At 33.9% G+C, this 25,389-nt stretch overlaps 1 protein-coding gene across 1 annotated transcript in view; it reads right to left on the reverse strand.

Annotated features, from left to right (window-relative positions):
- Positions 1 to 6,766: 6,766 nt before the first annotated feature.
- LOC143231543 (ly6/PLAUR domain-containing protein 6B-like) overlaps positions 6,767 to 25,389 on the reverse strand; it is a 159,370-nt gene continuing 140,747 nt past the window's right edge. The window contains exons 4-5 of the mRNA XM_076466065.1: positions 9,776 to 9,915; positions 6,767 to 7,248 (exon numbers count right to left, since the gene is read on the reverse strand). Of these exons, the coding sequence (XP_076322180.1) occupies positions 7,075 to 7,248; positions 9,776 to 9,915 (314 nt within the window). The 3' untranslated portion in view covers positions 6,767 to 7,074. The remainder of the gene's footprint in view (positions 7,249 to 9,775; positions 9,916 to 25,389) is intronic.

Consider the following 25,389-nt stretch of genomic DNA (forward strand, 5'->3'; position numbering starts at 1 on the left):
CAATTTATTATATTACGTGCTACGATTTAAAATAGTCTAAAACTGAGTTAAATTTTAATTTTAATTTAGAAGTTAATTAAATGTCGAGATGTATCAAATTTATGATATTTGCTAACAAGATTGATACACATAGATTTCTTTCTTAATACAAATATATTTTACTATACAAACAGTGATACAATTTATTATAATGGTTATTATAAATAGTTAATACAAATAATGATTTACATACAAAGGTTTACCAACTTACAAATATCATTAGATCTTATTTCTGGTCTGAAACTGAATATTTTATCGAGGGTTCACGATGAGCGAATTAATTTCGAGTTAACATAAATAGAATTTACTTTACAGGGAGTTAACTAACTTTGTATTTTTCGCTAGTCTTACACCATTTACAAGCTGACTATTCACCACTGTAGATAAATGGTTATTACTGTTCGAAAACCGTAAACATTCCTAGTCAACTACCTGTAGTTTCCCGATTAATAAGCGTTAATCATAAATATAGATTCCAAGCTTTATAGTATACCAACTGTAGCAAACCAACAATATAAAACTATTTCTCGGTTTATAAAAGTTAAGGCGACGTTATAGGAACTTCAGTTAACCCAACAATACGCTAGTAATTTCATAAAACATATATTATTGATTCTTACGCTCGAGAATATTCTACAAATTTAGAGAATAGGTGGGAATTTTACAATGCACATTTAACAATGTAAGTTACGTGCATTTCTAAATATATGCATTACTAAAACAAACATCGATATTAAAATAAATATACATTAGTAAATCCGTTAAAATTGTTGCTCTTTTATTCCAAAGCAGTGAATCATACCCCAGATTTAGCTTTATAAATCCATAACCTCACTGCTTATCCACCGGGGAACAATTTTCAGCTACTCGGTATTAGGTCTTTTTGGGTTTAGTGTGTAACGGTGACTGCGTAGGTCCACAATATAATGAAGCAAGCTGGATTCAGTATGTAACTATGACTTCTTAGGTCCTTAATATACTGAAGTAAGCTGGAGTTCAATACGTAACGATGACTTAGTAAGTCTTAAATATCGTGGATAAACTGGGTTTAATAGGTAACGGTGACTTAGTAGGTCCTCAGTATGCTAAGGTAAGTTGAGGCTCAATATTTAATAGTGACTTAGTAGGTCCTCAATATACTGAGGTAAGCTGGGTTCAATATCTAAGGTGATTTAGTAGGTCCTCAAAATCCTGAAAAAAGCTGGGACACAATAGGTAACGGTGATTTAGTAGGTCCTGTATATACTAAAGTAAGCTGAGAACTGATCAGCTAAAATCTTCAACCTAGTTGTTTTCTGTGAATTCTGACACAAGTGTGTGTGTGTTTTTCTTATAGCAAAACCACATGGGGCTATCTGCTCAGCCCACCGAGGGGAATCGAACCCCTGATTTTAGCGTTGTAAATCCGGAGACATACAGCTGTAGTAGCGGGGGACTCTGACACAAGTATACAATAATAAATTCTACGGTTTATCAACTTTGAGTTTCGTGTAAGCTACGTTGACTTTATTAAAAGCAAAACAAGCCAAATGTACTTTTAAAACAAACAAACTTATGTCATATGGAGAAGTTTTGTAAGTTCTCCTTATAGAATGAAAAACAACTTTTAACTATGATGTGAACAGAATGTAAGTGCATTTTCATGTATCTTTTTAACGATAAAAAGAAAGTTTTGAGTATTACAGAAAAAACTGTCAAAAGTTGGAAAATGAATAATAAAACTTTGAAGCCTTGTTTATGATGCGCGTATTTCATTCTTTTGGAAGATTAAAGAACATTAATTCACAGCTGGAAGTCATATTAAAATATCCATTCTTAAATTTTAGATATTTTGTATGCAATTATGCAACGAAGCCAAAATAGTTTAAATACTGTTATTGATAGTCCTTGAAATCCATTACACAAACTTTAATAATAAAATTTTGTCACGTTAGTGTCGAGATTATTATAGTTCATTTCGAATATTGACTTTTGATTTGAAGCCATTTAAGAATCTGCTAAAAATAAGTCATCTAGCGGTAGTTATGCACATTAAGATGTACTCGGTGGGCATCGTGTTGCAGACATGCAGGGGTGAAAGTTGGTTAGCCATTCGTCTATGAATTTCTATAACTAACAAAATTCTGATATTTACACCCAGTTTGGGAATTTTTTGTGTATATAAACATAGCCAACAGAAGATGAAACACTAGTTTTTACAGTAAAAATCCTGCAGTTTGTTATCCATAAAAACATTTAGTTTCTCGAAGTTACGCAAATGAAATCCAACTGTTTATACACCTAACAAAAACGAAAATTTAAAGCAGGTAAGTTAGCGTTTCAAAAATTTAAATATAACAAAAACAAAACTTGACCATTAAACTTTATAAAATGTTTTATATCTAACGTTAAAGTCTGTAGGATAAAAAGACCGAAAAATGAAATATTGCATTACTATTCTAATTCAGTTATTGTTATTATCAGTTATGAATAAAATGACCATTTTTGTTTGTTTTTCAATTTCTCACAAAGATACACGAGAACTATCTGCGCTAGCCGTACCTAATTTAGACCATTTTTGTAAAACTCACAACATGATAAACAAGTATCACATAATTACGAAATAACTCAACAAAAAGTATCAAACTAATAACAATGTAAGTTAAACTTAAAAGTCTCACGTAGTTACATGTGTTGCTTTTCAAACAATAAAATGAATAGTTTTTACACATTATGCATGTGTTTTATAACACTTTTTTGGTGTTGGTGCCATAACATAAAAGTAATAACAATGCTATAAGTAGCATCTTCGTACATGTATATTGTTATTTTATAAGACTTTATTGGACTTGGTGTCACACCAAAAAAAAAAAAGTGATACCATTACTAGTAGTAGAATCTGAACGTTTAGTCAAAGTGTAAATTCTCAATTCAGAAACGACTGTTTCTCTCTGCTCTGAGAATATAATTTTGTTATGCACAATACGTTTATCTTGAAACTAGCTGAATTTCTTAACAAAAAAAGTTAATTTTCAACAATAATTGTACATATAAACACGGTTTACACTTGGCTTCTTAGCACCTAAACTAGAACTTGTTGTCAGTGTTAACATTTCATAAGAAGATACCTGTCTTCTTACTACAGATGTCAACTGTGGTCGCCCACAAACACTTTCATTTATATTATTTCCCACTCTGACGACGTCTGTTTCCACCATGTAAACCTAGAATATATGCAGATGTATACAATTTATTTATAAAAAATCAAGAACAAGAGGTTTTATAAGCTCAAAAGGTCCTTAAAAATTAATAAAAATATTTCATTGTGTCGAGAAATCATTGTTGTTAACGTTGAATGAAGGTTTCTACTTAATGAGTAAAAAGTGAAAAACGAGCGCCATTTTGTAAAACTTTGTTAACTCGAATTTCTTCTCTCTGTCATACGTTTAAACCTAACGACCTTATGTCAGGCAAACGTTAATTGTAAATCAGTATTGAATAATCATAAGCATGTTAATAAATCAGTGATAATTAACATAACGACAATAAAACATCTTGCATTGGTCTACATCATCAAGCAGTTTTCAAAATATTTAATGTTTGAAGAGAAGTATCCAATTATAAAATGCCAATATTGACAATACGTCCTAGTTTAGGTGCTAAGAAGCCAAGTGTAATGCGTGTTTATATGTATAATTGTTAAAAATTAACTTTTTTTGTTAAGATATTCAGCTAGTTTCAAGATAAACGTATTGTAAGTAACAAAATGTTATTCTCAGAGCAGATAGAAACAGTCGCTTCTGAATCGAGAAATTTACACTATGACTAAACGTTCAGATTTAATGCTAAAAAGTGATAATGCTATCACTTTTTTATTTTTTGGTGTGGCATCAAGTCCAAGAAAGTGTTATAAAACAATAGCATGCATAATATGTAAAAACTATTCATTTTATTGTTTGAAAAGCAACACATGTAACTACGTGAGACTTTTAAGTTTAACTTACATTGTTATTAGTTCAATACTTTTTACTGAATTATTTCGTAATTACGTGATACTTGTTTATTTTGTTGTGAGTTTTATAATAATGGTAATTTTATTCATAATAAATACTGATATTAACTGAAGTAGAGTCCTAAAACAATATTTTATTTTTAAATCTTTTTATCCTACAAACTTTAATGTTAGCTATAAAACATTTTATAAATTTTAATGCTCAAGTTTTGTTTTCGTTACGTTTACAAACAGTTGGAATGCATTTATGTAAATTCGCGCCACTGAATTTCTTTTTATGGATAACGGACTGCAGAATTTCTGACAGTAAAATCTCGTGTTTCATCTTCTGTTGGCTACGTCTATATACACGCAAAATTGCCAAATTGATTGAAAACACCAAAATTTTGTTAGTTATAGAAACCCATAGACAACTAACTAGCTAATCAACTTTCACCTCTGCATGTCTGCAGCATAATAATTACCGAGTACCTCTTAGTGTATATAACTACCGCTAGATGGCAGTTATTTTAGCAGATTCTTAAATGGATTCAAATCAAAAGTCAATATTCGAAATGAATTATAATAATCTCGACACTAACGTGACAAAATTTTATTATTGAAGTTTGTGTAATGGATTTCAAAAACTATCAATAACAGTATTTAAACTATTTTGGCTTCGTTGAATAATTGCATACAAAATATCTAAAATTTAAGAATGGATATTTTAATATAACTTATGAACTTCCAGCTCTGAATTCATATAAACCCAAAGAAGACAAAAAAGGAGCTACAATTGTAATCTACAACTAAAAACACATATTGTAAATGCAATTATTTTAATATAACTTTCTTTTTAAAATTCTTCTGTAATTGGTATCTTGTGAAACATTATCTGCTATCGACAATAAGTTGAAAGAAATGCTTATAAATAGCGTTCTTTATTAAATTGTACTCATTTAAATACACAGCATATTGCATTTGTAATAACGTCATAAATTCTACGTAATAATATCAATAATACAGCTTTTTATATCGTACTTTTAGTTTCAAATCATCACTATTAATATTTTAGCACAGGACTAATCAACGCGGTTATAAAATATGTTTCAAGGTTTCAGTTCACATGGTAAAGAAAGTTTTTAAAAAATGGATTTGCACATGAACAGGTCCATTGCACTTCACTCAGAAATAAGTTTTTTCAGATAATACATTTTTATTAATTGTACTTTAAACTTCACTGTGTGCTTCTAGAGATAAACTACTACACTTCCATACGTTACAAGTATTTCAAGATTGCAAGTAGTAACAGTACAAAAGACCTTTACTTACTGAACTCTGAAAGGTTTATTTAAGAGGCAATAAGTGGCACAAACATATATTTAAGAAAACTTCACGTAATTAGAAAGTTTTCTACATTTTATTATAATCACGAACCATCATTTATTTTAAATATTTGGAAACATTTTGGAGGCTACAAATAATTTACAGTGTAAGTTTTATTCCCAAATAGCAATTGTAGTGGAATATTAAAGAATGTTCTAAAATCTTTATTACAATATGATGAATAAATTCGAAACTAATAATTATTTTGTAATAAAACGCAAAAAAATAGATAAAGGTCTATGAAAACGACCTATGAAAGCAGAAAGCTATTTAGTCATCAGTCAAATATATTATCTTCAAGAGATGTCTATTTTTTAAGACAGTTTTATGAAACCCTAATGAAGGTTATTTAGCTATTAGCTAAATATATTTTCTTTCTCAGTGCTTTTAACTTTATTTACTTTTTTAAATAATTTGAATAAAATATCAAAGAAAGGTATTTGATTATCATTATTTTCCTAGTATTTCTACTGTTGTTTTGTTCTTGAATAGTCCTGTAAACTGCTTGAATCACAAAGCTAAACATAGGGATATATGCGATGTGATTCCTATTTTTATTTTTAGGGGGGGCACACCCGTGTAAAAACCTGAAGAAAGAATGAAAGTGCTAACACGAAGATCCGTGTTAGAAACGCGAAGTATCATCCAAAACCTTGTGAGACAGATGCAAATAATCAAACTTCTTCCAAGTGTACTCATCTCTATCTAAGTGTCTTCTTAAGTCAGAGTTCAAACAAGGTTATTGACCAAATGTATTATTTCTGTTTCTTTATAGCTATATCAGCCCTGTATAACCATTAATGAAGGGTATTTAGGTCTTGGATAAATATGTTACTTTCACAGAATTTCTTATTTGCTTTTATCATTTTTGAAAATGATAGATAAAGTTTTCACTTTTTGTGATCTATGAAGTTTAATTTTGAAATTTTATAAATGATGAAGGGAAAATATTTAAATTGCTAAAAAAATTGAAATTACTGCAGCAATAGGGTAACAAATTATAACTCGTGCTGCTATCTGTTGCTAGTAATGTCAAACAACAAAGGTAATTTGTTTTATTTCTGAATTTCGCACAAAACTACTCGAGGGCTATCTGTGCTAGCCGTCCCTAATTTAGCAGTGTGAAACTAGAGGGAAGGCAGATAGTCATCACCACCCACCACCAATTGTTGGGCTACTCTTTTATCAACGAATAGTGGGATTGACCATCACATTATAACATCACCACGGCTGCAAAAGCATGTTTGGCGCGACCGGATGCGAACCTGCGACCCTCAGAGTACGAGTCGCACGCCTTAACACGCTTGGCCATTTTCTTTTATTGCAAATATCGCTAATGTATACAAACAAATTTCTTTTTCTGTTGAAATTGCAATCACGAATTTATGAGTAATAACTTATATGTTCAAGCTTGGTAATATATTTTAAAAGTAAATCAATTATCGTAAGTAAAATTTATTTATTAGTGACGATATATTTTAAACATATTAAGTAAGTATGATAATTAACTTTAATTAAGAGATGTTTAATTTTTTGGAAAGCATTTATTACTGTCATTCAGTTAAACAAAACAATAATAACAGCTCTATGGCTGAAAAAGGAAATTGTTCTATCAATATTTTACTCTTAAATAATTATGGAATCAGAAAATGTAAAACTAGGCATTTAGACACGTTGTTTTAAATACATATTAATATAACCCACAGTTTAATGTACAGGAATATCCCTGTCCAGTGGAATACAGTTTGAAAACCTTTATTTGAGTTTTGTCGTTTCAATAACAAAATGGCGCTGGTTTCGTTGGTTGGGATCTTCCGATTGCAGTATGGAATGTCACAGCAAGAAATACATTTCTGTTGGCAAAAAAAAAACATCTTAAATTATATTTGATACGAGATAAATAATTGGCATGTGTTGTAAAATAAATAAATTATTCATCCAACTAAATAAATTTGTCAGTTTATCAGTTTCACAAGCATTGAAAACTTTACAAAATCACTTTAAAAAATATAAAATAAATTTCCTAATAAATCGTGTTTTATTTTAAATCTAAAGGACTTACGAGTTTTTCTTACCACATCTTTTTCAATATTTTTTTAAGCTCAAAAATACAGAGTTTGCTCTGTCCAACACGAAGTTATCGATTCTCCGATTTTAGTGTTGCAAGTCCGCGAACTTACACGTGACCCAACAGGGGACGGTTTTCAATAGGTAATTTTATTTTTAAGTTAAATAAAGCATATCTGGACATCTTTTATGAACCCTAGAAATATATTTGAGTTTTATTCAGCTAATTATGGAAAGAAAGTGTCTAAATCACAAATAGGATTTCTTCTGGGTATCAGAAGTACAGTCAAACATCGATATAAGGCGCTAGTTGGGGTCCAAAAAATTCGACCGCGTTGTATCTGATTGCGCCTTAACCCGATTTGATTATATATTTTTTTGACCCTCGGGGTGAGCGATAATGCAAAATTTACGCGTTTTGTAGTGAAATAAAGAAAAACAAACAAAACTACTTACACCAATGATATAGTATTTTTTTTTATTTTTTTTTATTTATTAAACTCAATTTTAAGACTGAAATTAAATGTAAAAAGCAGAATTCTAAAGAAATTTATCGAATTCATTACTTTGATGGGGGCAGATATTCTAAAAGTAGTTCCGTCAGAGCAATCATGTGATCGGTTTTACGATTAGACGCTGATTAAAATTAGTTCAATTTTAAAAGTTAATACATATAGTAATTAATTTTGATAATTTATTTACTAATTATTAAAATCTAAGTACAAACTGAAGTCAAATAATCACCAGATAAAAAAATGTCATGGCAAAGTTTAAAATACGAATTCAGTACTGAAACAAAAACGGATTTTTAAAAAAATGTAATAACAATAAAATATAGTAAGCACATAAAACAAGTTGAAATGCACAAATTTATAGTTACTCAGTAGTCTTCTTTCTTTCAAAAGCCTCCAAAAGTGTCTGTTGTCTTCCTCCTTGGTTCCGCATCCTCTTCGCAGTTCTCATTAGGTCCTGGATCTGTAGCATCTTGCAAATTCCTAGATTGTGGTGTTCTGCCCAATATAGAAGTTGTTCTGTGTACTGTACTGCCTGAGTTGAGGTGATGCAATTCCTGAGTTCTTCTGGAATGGGGTCATCTTCTTCTTCTTCATCTGGAGTGGTAAAATCTGTGGGTGCTGCCGCTGGGTTCTCTATTGCTTTCTGGATCTCTTCATCTGTGAGGGGTGGCTGGGTAACTGGTGCTACTTCGTCAATCTCGGCCCACTGCTTCACAAGGGCTGTCAAGGGGAGTCCATCCTGGTAGTCTACAAACTTCCTTTCTGCCTCTGCTACTTCTTCTGCTGTAAATCCATGGAAAATGTCATCTTTTTCTTCTGTTTTTTTCTGGTTGTTGTTCTGGTGCTGCTTCTTTGAGTCCTTTATTCCAACAATTGATGATGGTGCTCTGGCTTATCTTGTTCCATGCTATGCTGCTCATGTAGATGGCGTTCTTGATGGTCATCTTCTTCAAGAACTCTGGTACGTTGCTGATATCATCGACTATGGCCTTGACCAGTTGAGCTCTGTATTCTCTCTTGAAGCTGGCGATGATCCCTTGGTCAAGTGGTTGAATCTTGCTGGTGGTGTTTTTGGGTAAGTAGAGTACGGTAATCTTTCCATCTCTGCTGGTGAGGTTCTCTGCCGGCGGGTGTGCTGGGCAATTATCCAATAGTAGTACGGCCTTCTCTTCTTTCTTCTGTGTTCTGAGGTGCTTCCTGACCGCTGGGACGAATTCCTGATGAAACCATTCTTCAAAGATTGTTGCCGTCATCCATGCATTTTTGCTGCTGTTGTAGTCAAGTGGTAGTGTCTTCATGTTGAGGTGATGGAAACATCTTGGTTGTCGAAACTTGCCAATGAGGGGTTTGATCACAATATGCGGCGTGAAAACCATACAAAAAGATTGAAGTGGATTTGGTTTTTGATTTTTGATCACATTAACCGGCTGATTACATTAAGCAGTGGTAATATTAAGCGGCAGCCTCTGTAGAAACCAAAAAAAATTTGGGGCCTAAGACCCCATCGCGCCCAACTGATTATCGCGCTTTATCGATGCGTTTTATATCGATGTTTACCTGTATTTCTAATTGGAACATAATATCTAATAAATTGTTCTAAATAAAAAAATAATTTATTCATTTAAATTTTAGAAAGACGAGATAAGTTTGACTACATTTTAAACGAAGATCTAAAGTATTTTCTATTAAAAATATAGTAAATTGTAATTTTTATGGTCCTCTTTATAAACACATTTGTGTTTTCTAATTAGTTATTTTTCTAAAAAAAATGTAATTACGAAGGAGTGTATAGAGTTACCATGTTAATAGGATCATTTCCTGAAAAATAGCATCCAACCGTCTTGTGATTGCACTGTTCTTTAGTAGCGCATGTTTTAGATAACAAAATTGTCTCTCCATATTCATCCATGATATGTTCTGTGTAACAGAAAGTTTGATCTGAAAATAAACAGTCTTTAATCAACTTTCATATTACCCATAGGGCTTTGTGCCCAAAATCTTTAAAAGATATATATAATTACCATATTGTTTTATCTTTCCTTAAAACTGGCTACTTTTACCTTTGTCTGGTTCAAAATAATTCTAATTATTTTAATTTCAAATGTTTGATTATTAATCTACAACCACTGCACAAATTATTTTAAATTTAAATAAAATTATTTACCTGAAGACACGTGGTGACTAGACGTTTGAATATCTCTAAGCTCACTTATATTTATTTGTAAATTTTTTTTTATATTTTAAACATTTTTCTAACTAAGATTTAAACCTATAGATGTCATTACATGAATATTGAAAAGTGCTCCGAAAATATACGTTCAAGGTAAAAAATTCTAATTTCATTTATGAATTAAAACAATATATTTTGAATTGTATAATAGATATATTTACCTTTCCAGTCTTACCAAAATTTACTTTCAATGCTTTTTCGATTTTTAAGAAGAAAGAAATTGACCATATGATAAAAATGTGTTTTTTTACATCCTTCCGATGGTAAAATAAATGGCATATCCAATCATTCATAAAATGATGACATGACCAATTTTTCATAACACGATTGTACATTTATAAAATATAGTCAATATATGTTTGTGAGTATGTTTTAAAAGTATTCAAACCCTGAAAAACAATAATATAAGGGATTTTATAGAAATGGTTATACTTCACACAATTATTACAGAATTTCTTTCTCTTTTTTTATTGGGCCCGGCATGGCCACGTGGATTAAGGTGTTCGAGTCGTCATCCGAGGGTCGCGGGTTTGAATCCCGGTCGCACCAAATATGCTCGCCCTTTCAGCCGTGGGGGCGTTATAATGTGACGGTGAATCCCACTATTCGTTGGTAAAAGAGTAGCCCAAGTGTTGGCGATTGGTGGTCCTTCTTGTCTTGCACTGTTAAATTAGGGACGGCTAACGCAGATAGCCTTCGAGTAGCTTTGCGCGAAATTCAAAACAAACAAAAACGATCTTTTTTTCTTTTTCGAACGAAAATCATACAAAGGCCTAATTCATGTTCTAAAATTGCCTTTAATGTTCAAGGTTGGTTGGAATGTTTGAATTTTGATCGTAAAATGATCGGTTTTGGTGAAATAAATTTCTAATTAACGAGTGTTTGAGCAGAAGTCATTACTATTCTTGTAAAATGTTTAACCACTTCAATAATTCGGGGGTTAAGCCTTGTTCTTCATTATCTTGTTGTTATATTGATGGTGATGGTTTGATTGCGTTAGTGACACATTGAAGCAATAGGTCTTCACTCATATCATTTGGCAAAAAGTTTGTTTGTTCGTTCTTGAATTCCGCACAAAGCTATACCAGGGCTATGCTAGCCACTCCTAATTAAGCAGTGTAAACTAGAGGAAAGACAGCTAGTCCTCATCACCCACCGCCAACTCTTGAACTACTTTCTTACCAACAAATAGTGGGATTGACTGCTATATTAATAACGCTGCCACGGCTGAAAGAGCAAGTATGTTTGGTGTGACGGAGATTCGATCCCGTGGCCCTCAGATTGCGAGTCGACGGTCCTAACCACGTGTTCATGCCGGGCTTAGCATAAAAAAAACAACCTAGGACAGTGGAGGATTAACACTGTGTTATTTATTTACAATCCGTAACCAAAGGCAGTCGTTGAAATCCATTTGTCAGACACTTAACACAAGACGGAATACTTTCTCTTTTGAATAGAGCATAAGTTCACAGAAACAAAACGTTTTTGGCCAATGAAAGATAATATTTTGAATCTTACGTGGAAAGCCGTGTCCCAGAATTGTTGTAGGGCCAAATACACCAGTAATACACAGCCTGCGATCAATCAAACACAAGCATCAAATGACCAATGGCATCTCATAGGTAGAAACAAACGAGGTTTTCACCTCCTGGTGACAGGTTAGAATCTGTTAATAATTTTATAGCTACTATAAAATACTTGTCAACGTTTTACCATGTATTCCAAAAATTATCGTTTAAAACATATAAATAAGAAATTTCTTTGGGCCCATACTCTCTGATTTCCATGTGCAAATCTCGTTTCATATATACTTATGATCTTCCAGATACCTTCTGTTTCGTCCTTCTGTACATCTTGGTACCCACCACTAGTCAGGCCTGATCATGAGTCTCAATGGTTTAAAAGGACAGTTACTGAAGCCCTTATCACGTCTGAACTCTGACGGTTATAAGAAAGACAATTAACAATACAGTCTTGTGTTGTAACAGCTCCTGAGGAAAAACTTAACGAAGAAAAGAATTTGTTCCAACGCCTTGAACTATTTGAATTTGATGCCAAACATCGTAAAATGTGTTGTTTTCGTTACATAACGTAAAGGCATACATAATCTGCACAAAAGAAAACAGAACTTGAATAAACCAATGAAGCAGAGTTCGGGCATGTCGGTAAGTCTACAGTAACAGTTTTGATAAGTCTGTAGGAGCTGTCATTGTAAGTCTACAGTAGCTGTCTTGATAAGTCTACACTAACTGCCTTGGTAAGTCTACAGTAACTATCTTGGTAATTCTACAGTAGCTGTCTTGGTAAGTCTACAATAGCTGTCTTGGCAAATCTATAGGAGCTGTCTTGGTAAGTCTACAGTAGCGGTCTCGGTAAGTCTACAGTAACTATCTCGGTAAGTCTACAGTAACTATCTTGAAAAGTCTACAGTAGCTGTCATGGTAAGTCGACAGTAGCTGTCTTGGTAAGTCTACAGTAGCTGTCTTGATAAGTCGACAGTAGCTGTCTTGGTAAGTCTACAGTAGCTGTCTTGGTAAGTCTACAATAGCTGTCTTGGTAAGTCTACAGTAACTATATTGGTAAGTCAACAGTAACTATCTTGGTAAGTCTACAGTAACTATCTTGGTAAGTCTACAGTAGCTGTCTTGGTAAGTCTACAATAGCTCTCTTGGTAAGTCTACAGTAACTATATTGGTAAGTCAACAGTAACTATCTTAGTAAGTCTACAGTAGCTGTCTTGGTAAGTCTACAGTAACTATCTTGGTAAGTCTACAGTAACTATTTTGGAAAGTCTACAGTAACTATATTGATAAGTCAACAGTAACTATCTTGGTAAGTCTACAGTAGCTGTCTTGGTAAGTCTACAGTAACTATCTTGGTAAGTCTACAGTAACTATTTTGGAAAGTCTACACTAACTGTCTTGGTAAGTCTACAGTAGCTGTCTTGGTAAGTCTACAGTAACTATCTCGGTAGGTCTACAGTAACTATCTTGAAAAGTCTACAGTAGCTGTCTTGGTAAGTCGACAGTAGTTGTCTTGGTAAGTCTACAGTAGCTGTCTTGGTAAGTCTACAGTAACTATCTTGGTAAGTCTACAGTAACTATATTGGTAAGTCAACAGTAACTATCTTGGTAAGTCTACAGTAGCTGTCTTGGTAAGTCGACAGTAGCTGTTTTGGTTAGTCTACAAATCTGTCTTGATAAGTCTATGAGAGACTGGAGCACCTGTCTGGCTAGACTGCAACCAATGGATGGATTTTGATGATTGTTTTTGGTTACAAATTCTAAACAAATGATGCATTAATGGTCACTCACTGTCTTAGTCCTCTTTGATGACAGCTCTGAGTGAAGATCCATTGTTTTACTTCGTCCTTAATTTACATAAACCATAACTTATTATATAAATGAAATATTTATGGAAGGACACGGGTTAATCAGTGAACTGTTGAAGGAAGTAACAACTCAATAAATAAAAAAATTTACAGTAGAAGGTAAAACCTGCATTAACACCCAGCAAACTTTCATCAGAACCGGATCTGTTTAACCGATCTCTTTATTACCACAGTTCGAACATTTCAACAAACCTGAAATGTTAAGAACTGCGCACCACATGTGTGATTTCCACTTGACACAAATTATATTTTACCATTAGTATGCCATGTGCTCCCTTCCCATTTCTATAAATACGGTAGTTTATGATTTCGCGCAAAACTACTCGAGGGCCATATGCCTATCACCCCTAACGTGGAAACTATAGGCTAATGAAAGACAGCTAGTCAACTACTTCTACTGCCATCTCTTTCTCTATTTTTCTACCAATGACTAGTGGGACTGTTTGTCGCATTATTACACCCTCACAACTGAAAGACCGAATATGTTTGGTGACAGGATTTGATCTCGCAACCCGCAGATCGCGAGTCGGGTGTCAGGACCACCGGGCCATGCCAATCTTCAGTACTTTTATTTTTAACATTCTGTCATAAAAATGTTTCCTAGATTTCATCACATTGAGAATTTCACCTATTCCTATTATATTAAAAATAGTTTGTTTGTTAGTTTGAATTTCGCGCAAAGCTACTCGAGGGCTATCTGCGCTAGCCGTCCCTACTTAAGCAGTGTAAGACAAGAGGGAAGGCAGCCAGTCATCACGACCCATCGCCAACTCATGGTATACTCTTTTATCAACGAATAGTAGATTGACCGTAACATTGTAACGTTCCTACGGCTGAAAGAGCGAGCATGTTTGGTGCAACCGCGATTTGAACTCGCGACCCTCAAACTACGAGTCGAACACCTTAACACACTACGTCATGCCGAACCGTTAAAAATAAACTTCATCGTAAACTATGATACCTGAAAATATCAGCAGGGATTAGATATAAAGCATTAAACACAAGTCTAATAAACTTAAAACTCCAGAAAAACCTAACCAAAGCATTCTATCCATATAGATCAGACTTGGAGATTAAGCCTGTAATTAATACAATTAATTTAATATACCCTATCGATGTTTTCTTTCGTAATAGTAATAATATAAATATATACATAATTATCATCCACATTATTATTAAAGAAAAAAATGGTTGATTTATTTCTTTTAGAGCAAGGCCACATAAAAACCTATATGCACAGAACTCTTCCTAATGAAAGAACTATAGGTACACAACCGTTCCAAAAAAATAACTATATGTAAACAACCGTCCTAATAAAAGAACAATATGCACACAACCGATCCTAATTAAAGAATTATATGCGCACAACCGTTCCTAATTAAAGAATTAACAACTCACAAGCGTTTCTCATTAAAGAACTAATATCTCACAAGCGATTCTAATTAAAAAACTATATGCACACAACCGTTCCTAATGACAGATCGACATGCACCCAAACGTTCCTAATGACAGAACTACATACACTCAACACTTACTAATGAAAGAACTTCATGCACCCAACCGTTCCTGATGAAAGAACTACAGGCACACAACCGTTCCTAATTAAAAAAACTATTTGCACACAACCGTTCCTGAGAACAGAATTATATAAACACAACCGTTCCTAATGAAAGAACTTCATGCACACAACCATACCTAATGACAGAACTACATGCACCCAACCGTTTGTAATGAAAGAACTACATGAACACAACCGTTTGTAACGAAAGAACAACATGCAGCCAACCGTTCCTAATGAAAGACCTTCATTCACAAAACTGTTCCTAATGACAAAACTCCATGCACCGAACCGTTCCTAATGAGAGAATTTCATGCACGCAACCGTTCCTATTGAGAGAACTTCATGCACGCAACCGTTCCTAATCAATAAACTAATATTTCAAAAACGTTTCTAATTGAAGAATTATGTGCACACAACCGTTCCTAATTTAAGAACTATATGCACGAAATCGTTTCTAATTAAAATATTATATACACACAACACTTCCTAATGAAAGAACTGCATGAGAACAACCGTTTCTAATTAAAGAACAAACAGCTCAAAAGCGTTTCTAATTAAAGAACTATATACACACAACTGTTCCTAATGAAAGAACTGTATGCACACAACAGTTCCTAATGAAAGAACGTCATGCACACAACCGTTCCTAATGACAGAACTACATGCACACAACCGTTCCAAATGAAAAAATTTCATGCGCACAACCGTTCTTAATGAAAGAAAAATATTCATACAACCGTTCCTAATTAAAGAACTAATAGATCACAAGCGTTTCTAATTAAAGAACTAATAGCTCACAAGCGTTTCTAATTAAAGAACTATATGTACACAACCGTTCCTAATGAAAGAACTACATGCACACAAACATTTCTAATGGAAAATCTTTATGTACACAAGCGTTTCCAATTAAAGAATAATACGCACACAACAATTTTTAATTAAAAACTATATGCACACAACCGTTACTAAGAAAAGAATTATATGCGCACAACCGTTCCTAATTAAAAAAACTATTTGCACATAACCGTTCCTAAGAAAAGAATTATATGCACACAACCGTTCCTAATGAGAGAACTTCATGCACGCAACCGTTCCAAATTAAAGAACTAATTGCTCACCAGCGTTTCTAATTAAAGAACTACCTTCACACAACAGTTCTTAACGGAAGAACTATATGTACACAACCGTTCATAAAGAAATAAATATATGAACACAAATCTTCCTAATAAAACAACTACATGCACACAACCGTTTCTAATTAAAGAACTATATGCACACAACCGTTCCTAATTGAAGAACTAATAGCTCACAAGTGTTTCTATTTAGAGAACTATGTGCAGACAAACATTCCTAATGAAAAAGATATATGTACACAACCGTTCCTAATGAAAGAACTTCATGCACACAACCGTTCCTAATGACAGAACTACATGCACCCAACCGTTTGTAATAAAAGAACTACATGCACACAAACGTTCCTAATGACAGAACTACATGCACCCAACCGTTTGTAATGAAAAAACTACATGCATACAACCGTTCCTAATGATAGAACTACATGCACCCAACCGTTCCTAATGAAAGACCTTTATGCACACAACCGTTCCTAATAACAGAACTACATCCACCAAACCGTTCCTAATGAAAGAACTACATACACACAACCGTTCCTAATGACAGAACTCCATGCACCGAACCGTTCCTAACGAGAGAACTTCATGCACGCAACCGTTCCTAATGAAAGCACTTCATGCACACAACCGTTCTAATTAAAGAACTAATATTTCACAAACGTTCATAATTGAAGAACTATATGCACACAACCATTCCTAATTTAAGAACCATATGTACACAACCGTTGTAAATTTAAGAACTATATGCACACAACCGTTCCTGATGAAAGAACTATATGCACAAAATGTTTCTAATAAAAGAATTATATGCACACAACTATTCTTAATGAAAAATCGTCATGCACACAACCGTTCCTTATGGCAGAACTACACGCACCCAACCGTTCCTAATGAAAAAAACTACATACACACAACCGTTCCTAATGAAAGAACTACATGCACACAACCGTTCCTAATGAAACAACTTCATGCACACAACGGTTCTAATTAAAGAATTATATACCCACAACCCTTTCTAATGAAAGAACTGCATGTACACAACCGTTCCTAATGAAAAAACTACATACACACAACCGTTCCTAATGACAGAATTCCATGCACCAAACCGTTCTTAATCAAAGTTCTTCATGCACACAACCGTTCAAAATGAAAGAACTATATGCACACAACCGTTTCTAATTAAAGAACTACATGCAACCAACCGTTCCTAATTAAAGAACTATATGCACACAACCGTTCCTAATTGAAGAACTAATAGCTCACAAGTATTTCTATTTAGAGAACTAAGTACAGACAACCATTCCTAATGAAAAAACTATATGCACACAACCGTTCCTAATGACAGAACTACATGCACCCAACCGTTCCTAATGAAAGATCTTCATGCACACAACCGTTCCTGATGACAGAACTACATCCACCAACCGTTCCTAATGAAAGAACTACATGCACCCAACCGTTTGTAATGAAAGAACTACATGCACACCACCGTTCCTAATGAAAGACCTTCATGCACACAACCGTTCCTAATGACAGAACTACATCCACCCAACCGTTCCTAATGAAAGAACTACATACACACAACCGTTCCTAATGACAGAACTCCATGCACCGAACCGTTCCTAACGAGAGAACTTCATGCACGCAACCGTTCCTAATGAGAGAACTTCATGCACACAAACGTTCGTAATGAAAGAACTACATACACACAACCGTTCCTAATGACAGAACTCCATGCACCAAACCGTTCCTAATGAGAGAACTTCATGCACACAACCGTTCCTAATTAAAAAAATATATGCACACAATCGTTCCTAATTAAAGAACTAATAGCTCACAAGCGTTTCTATTTAAAGAATTATTACAAAAAAAAGAATTATATGCACACAACCGTTCCTAATGAAAGAACTTTAAGCACACAACCGTTCCTAATGACAGATCTACATGCACCCAACCGTTCCTAATGAAAGCCCTTCATGCAAACAACCGTTCCTAATGACAGAACTACATCCACCCAACCGTTCCTAATGAAAGAACTATATGCACCCAACCGTTCCTCATAAAAGAACTATATTCATGCAACCGTTCCTAATTAAAGAACTAATAGCTCACAAGCGTTTCTAATTAAAGAACTATATGCACACAACCGTTCCTAATTAAAGAACTATATGCACACAACCATTCCTATTAAAAAGTATTTGCACACAACCGTTCCTACTAAAAGAATTATATGCACGCAACCGTTCCTAATAAAAAACCTTCATGCACACAACCGTTTTTTATGGCAGAACTACACGCACCCAACCGTTCCTAATGAAAAAACTACATACACACAACCGTTCCTAATGAAAGAACTACATGCACACAACCGTTCCTAATGAAAGAACTACATGCACACAACCGTTCTTAATGAAAGAACTTCATTCACACAACTGTTCTAATTAAAGAATTATATACCCACAACCCTTTCTAATGAAAGAACTGCATGTACACAACCGTTCTTAATGAAAGTTCTTCATGCACACAACCGTTTCTGGTTAAAAAACTATATGCACACAACCGTTTCTTGTTAAAGAACTACATGCACACAACCGTTCCTAATGAAAGAACTTCACGCACACAACCGTTCCTAATAAAAGAACTTCACGCACACAACCGTTCTAATTAAAGAACTAATATTTCACAAACGTTTCTAATTGAAGAACTATATGCATAGAACCGTTCCTAATTAAAATATTATATACACACAACACTTCATAATGAAAGAACTGCATGCGTACAACCGTTACTCATGAAAGAACTATATTCATGCAACCGTTCCTAATTAAAGAACTATATTCATGCAACCGTTCCTAATTAAAGAACTAATAGCTCACAAGCGTTTCTAATTAAAGAACTATATGAACACAACCGTTTCTAATTAAAGAACTATATGCACACTACCATTCCTAATTAAAAAAGTATTTGCACACAACACTTCCTTCTAAAAGAATTATATGCACACAACCGTTTCTAATGAAAGAACTACATGCACACAACCGTTCCTAAGTGAAGAACTTTATGCACACAAGCGTTTCTAATTAAAGAATAATATGCACAGAACAATTTTAACTAAAAACTCAATGCACACAACCGTTCCTAATGAAAAAAACTTCATGCACCAAACCGTTCCTAATGACAGAACTCCATGCATCCAACCGTTCCTAATGAATGAACTACATGTACACAACCGTCCAAATTAAAGAACTATATGCACAAAACCGTTTCTAATAAAAGAATTATATGCACACAACTGTTTTTAATGAAAAAATTTCATGCACCCAACCGTTCCTAATGAATAAACTACATGCACACAAACGTTCCAAATTAAAGACCTAATAGCTCATAAGCGTATCTTATTAAAGAACTACATGCACCCAAACGTTCCTCATGAAAGAACTATATTCATGCAACCGTTCCTAATTAAAGAACTTATAGCTCACAAGCGTTTCTAATTAAAGAACTATATGCACACAACCGTTCCTAATTAAAGAACTATATGCACACAACCATTCCCAATTAAAAAGTATTTGCACGCAACCGTTCCTACTAAAAGAATTATATGCACACAAGCGTTCCTAATGAAAAACCTTCATGCACACAACCGTTCCTAATGAAAAAACTACATGCACACAACCGTTCCTAATGAAAGAACTACATGCAAACAACCGTTCCAAATTAAAGACCTAATAGCTCACAAGCGTTTCTAATTAAAGAACTACATGCACCCCACTGTTCCTCATGAAAGAACTATATTCATGCAACCGTTCCTAATTAAAGAACTAATAGCTCACAAGCGTTTCTAATTAAGAAACTAATAGCTCACAAGCGTTTCTAATTAAAGAACTATATGAACACAACCGTTTCTAATTAAAGAACTATATGCACACTACCATTCCTAATTAAAAAAATATTTGCACACAACCGTTTCTAACGAAAGAACTAGATGCACACAACCTATCCTAAATGAAACACTTTAAGCACACAAGAGTTTCTAATTAAAGAATAATATGCACAGAACCATTTTTAATTAAAAACTCAATGCACACAACCGTTCCTAAGAAAAGAATTATATGCACACAACCGTTCCTAATGACAGAACTTCATGCACCCAACCGTTCTTAATAAAAGAACAACATGCACACAACCGTTCTAATTAAAGAACCATATGAACACAACCGTTCTTAATTTAAAAACTATATGCACACAACCGTTTATAATTAAAATATTATATACACACAACCCTTCCTTATTGAAGAAACAGCATGCGTACAACCGTTCCTAATGAAAGAACTTCATGCACACAATCATGCCAAATGACAGAACTACATGCACCCTACCGTTTGTTATGAAAGAACTACATGCACACAGCCGTTTTTAATGAAAGAACTTCATGCACACAACCGTAGAAAATGAAAGAACTAATAGTTCAGAAACGTTTCTAATTGAAGAACTATATGCACACAACCGTTCCTAATTTAAAAACCATATGTACACAACCGTTCCTAATTTAAGAACAATATGCACACAACCGTTCCTAATTAAAGAACTAATAGCTCACAAGCGTTTCTATTTGAATAATTGTTTCTAAGAAAAGAATTATATGCACACAACCGTTTCTAGTTAAAGAACTTCACGCAAATAACCGTTCTAATTAAAGAACTAATATTTCACAAACGTTTCTAATTGAAGAACTATATGCACAGAACCGTTCCTAATTAAAATATTATATACACACAACCCTTCCTTATTGAAAAAACGGCATGCGTACAACCGTTTCTAATGAAAGAACTATATGCAAAAAACCGTTTCAAATAAAAGAATTATATGCACACAACTGTTCCTAATGAAAAACCTTCATGCACCCAACCGTTCCTAATGACAAAACTCCATGCACTCAACCGTTCCTAATGAAAAAACTTCATGCACCCAACCGTTCCTAATGACAGAACTCCATGCACCCAACCGTTTTAATGAATGAACTACATGTACACAACCGTTCCAAATTAAAGAACTATATGCACAAAACCGTTTCTAATAAAAGAATTATATGCACACAACTGTTTTTAATGAAAAAACTTCATGCACCCAACCGTTCCTAATAAATGAACTACATGCACACAACCGTTCCAAATTACAGACCTAATAGCTCATAAGCGTATATTATTAAAGAACTACATGCACCCAACAGTTCCTCATAAAAGAACTATATTCATGCAACCGTTCCTAATTAAAGAACTAATCGCTCACAAGCGTTTCTAATTAAAGAACTATATGCACACAACCGTTCCTAATTAAAGAACTATATGCACACAAACATTCCCAATTCAAAAGAATTTGCACACAACCGTTCCTACTAAAAGAATTATATGCACACAAGCGTTCCTAATGAAAAACCTTCATGCACACAACCGTTCCTAATGAAAAAACTTCATCCACACAACTGTTCTAATTAAAGAATTATATACCAACAACCCTTTCTAATGAAGGAACTTCATGTACACAACCGTTCCTAATGAAAAAAACTACATACACCCAACCGTTCCTAATGAAAGAACTTCATGCACGTAACCGTTCCTAATGAAAGAACTCCATGCACCAAACCGTTCTTAATGAAAGTTCTTCAAGCACACAACCGTTTCTTGTTAAAGAACTATATGCACACAACCGTTTCTTGTTAAAGAACTACATGCACACAAAAGTTCCTAATGAAAGAACTTCACGCACACAACCGTTCTAATTAAAGAACTAATATTTCACAAACGTTTCTAATTGAAAAACTTTATGCACAGAACCGTTCCTAATTAAAATATTATATACACACAACACTTCATAATGAAAAAACTGCATGCGTACAACCGTTTCTAATGAAAAAACTATATGCACAAAACCGTTTCTAAAAAAAATTATATGCACACAACCGTTCCTAATGAAACAACTTGATGCACACAACCGTTCCTAATGACAGAACCTCATGCACCCAACCGTTCCTAATGAAAGAACTACATGCACCCAACCGTTCCTCATGAAAGAACTATATTTATGCAACCGTTCCTAATTAAAGAACTAATAGCTCACAAGCGTTTCTAATTAAAGAACTATATGAACACAACCGTTTCTAATTAAAGAACTATATGCACACTACCATTCCTAATTAAAAAAGTATTTGCACACAACCCTTCCTACTAAAAGAATTATATGCACACAACCGTTTCTAATGACAGAACTTCATGCACCCAACCGTTCTTAATAAAAGAACAACATGCACACAACCGTTCCTAATGAAAGAACTTCATGCACACAACCGTTCTAATTAAAGAACCACATGAACACAACCGTTCTTAATTTAAGAACTATATGCACACTACCATTTATAATTAAAATATTATATACACACAACACTTCATAATAAAATAACTGCATGGCTACAACCGTTTCTAATGAATGAAGTATATGCACAAAACTGTTTCAAATAAAAGAATTATATGCTCACAACCGTTCCTAATGAAAAAACTTCATGCACCCAACCGTTTCCAATGAGAGAACTCCATGCACCGAACCGTTCTTAATGAAAGATCTCATTGCACACAACCGTTCAAAATAAAAAGAACTACATGCACACAACCGTTTCTTTTTAAAGAACTACATGCACACAACCGTTTTTAATGAAAGAACTTCACGCACACAACCGTTCTAATTAAAGAACTTCACGCACTTAACCGTTCTAATTAAAGAACTAATATTTCACAAACGTCTCTAATTAAAGAACTATATGCACACAACCGTTCCTAATTAAAATATTATATACACACAACACTTTATAATAAAATAACTGCATGCCTACAACCGTTTGTAATGAAAGAACTATATGCACAAAACCATTTCTAATAAAAGAATTATATGAACACAACCGTTCCTAATGAAAAACTTCATGTACACAACCGTTCCTAATGAAACAACTTCATGTACACAACCGTTCCTAAAGACAGAACTTCATGCACCCAACCGTTCCTAATGAATGAACTACATGCACACAACCGTTCCAAATTAAAGAACTATATGCACACAAAAGTTTCTTGTTAAACAACTACATGCACACAACCGTTCCTAATGAAAGAACTTCACGCACACAACCGTTCTAATTAAAGAACTAATATTTCACAAACGTTTTTAATTGAAGAACTATATGCACAGATCCGTTCATATTTAAAATATTATATACACAGAACACTTCATAATGAAAGAACTGCATGCGTACAACCGTTTCTAATGAAAGAACTATATCCACAAAACCTTTTCTAATAAAAGAATTATATGCACCCAACCGTTCCTAATGAATGAACTACATGCACACAACCGTTCCAAATTAAAGACCTAATAGCTCAATAGCGTTTCTAATCAAAGAACCACATGCACCCAACCGTTCCTCATTAAAGAACTATATTCATGCAACCGTTCCTAATTAAAGAACTAATAGCTCACAAGCGTTTCTAATTAAAGAACTATATGAACTCAACTGTTTCTAATTAAAGAACTGACAGCTCACAAGCGTTTCTAATTAGAGAACTGTATGCACACAATTGTTTCTAATGAAAGAACTCTATGCACACAACAGTTCCTAATGAAAGAACTACATACACACAACCGTTCCTAATGACAGAACACCATGCACACAACGGTTCTTAATGACAGAACTTCATGCACACAACCGTTCCTAATGAGAAAACTTCATGCGCACAACCGTTCCTAATGAAAAACTAATATTTCACACGCGTTTCTAATTGAATAATTATATGCACACAACTGTTCCTAATTAATGAACGTCATGCACACAACCGTTCCTAATGACAGAACTTCATGCACCCAACCGTTCTTAATAAAAGAACTACATGCACACAACCGTTTCTAATTAAAGAACTGACAGCTCACAAGCGTTTCTAATGAAAGAACTATATGCACACAATTGTTCCTAATGAAAGAACTACATGCACACAACAGTTCCTAATGAAAGAACTACATGCACCCAACCGTTCCTAATAAAAGACCTTCAAGCACATGACTGAACTACATCTCCCCAACCGTTCCTAATGAAAGAACTACATGCACACAACAGTTCCTAATGACAAAACTACATGCACACAACAGTTCCACATTAAAAAACTAATAGCTCACAAGCGTTTCTAATTAAAAAACTACATGCACACAACCGTTCCTAGTTAAACAACAAACAGCTCAAAAGCGTTTCTAATTAAAGAATTATATACACACAACTGTTCCTAATGAAAGAACTGTATGCACACAACAGTTCCTAATGAAAGAACGTCATGCACACAACCGTTCCTAATGACAGAACTACATGCACACAACCGTTCCAAATGAAAAAATTTCATGCGCACAACCGTTCTTAATGAAAGAAAAATATTCATACAACCGTTCCTAATTAAAGAACTAATAGATCACAAGCGTTTCTAATTAAAGAACTAATAGCTCACAAGCGTTTCTAATTAAAGAACTATATGTACACAACCGTTCCTAATGAAAGAACTACATGCACACAAACATTTCTAATGGAAAATCTTTATGTACACAAGCGTTTCCAATTAAAGAATAATACGCACACAACCATTTTTAATTAAAAACTATATGCACACAACCGTTACTAAGAAAAGAATTATATGCGCACAACCGTTCCTAATGAAAGAACGTCATGCACACAAACGTTCCTAATCACAGAACACCATGCACCCAACCGTTCTTAATAAAAGAACTACATGCACACAACGGTTTCTAATTAAAAAACTGACAGTTCAAAACGTTTCTAATTAAAGAACTATATGCACACAATTGTTCCTAATGAAAGCACTACATGCACCCAACCGTTTGTAATAAAGAACTACATGCACACAAACGTTCCTAATGACAGAACTACATCCACAAACTGTTCCTAATGAAAGAACTACATGCACACAACCGTTCCTAATGAAAGAACTCCATGCACGCAACCGTTCCTAATGAGAGAACTTCATGCACACAACTGTTCCAAATTAATTAACTAATA

This window comes from Tachypleus tridentatus, chromosome 11 (assembly GCF_004210375.1).
Source record: "Tachypleus tridentatus isolate NWPU-2018 chromosome 11, ASM421037v1, whole genome shotgun sequence".
Taxonomy (NCBI): domain Eukaryota; kingdom Metazoa; phylum Arthropoda; class Merostomata; order Xiphosura; family Limulidae; genus Tachypleus; species Tachypleus tridentatus.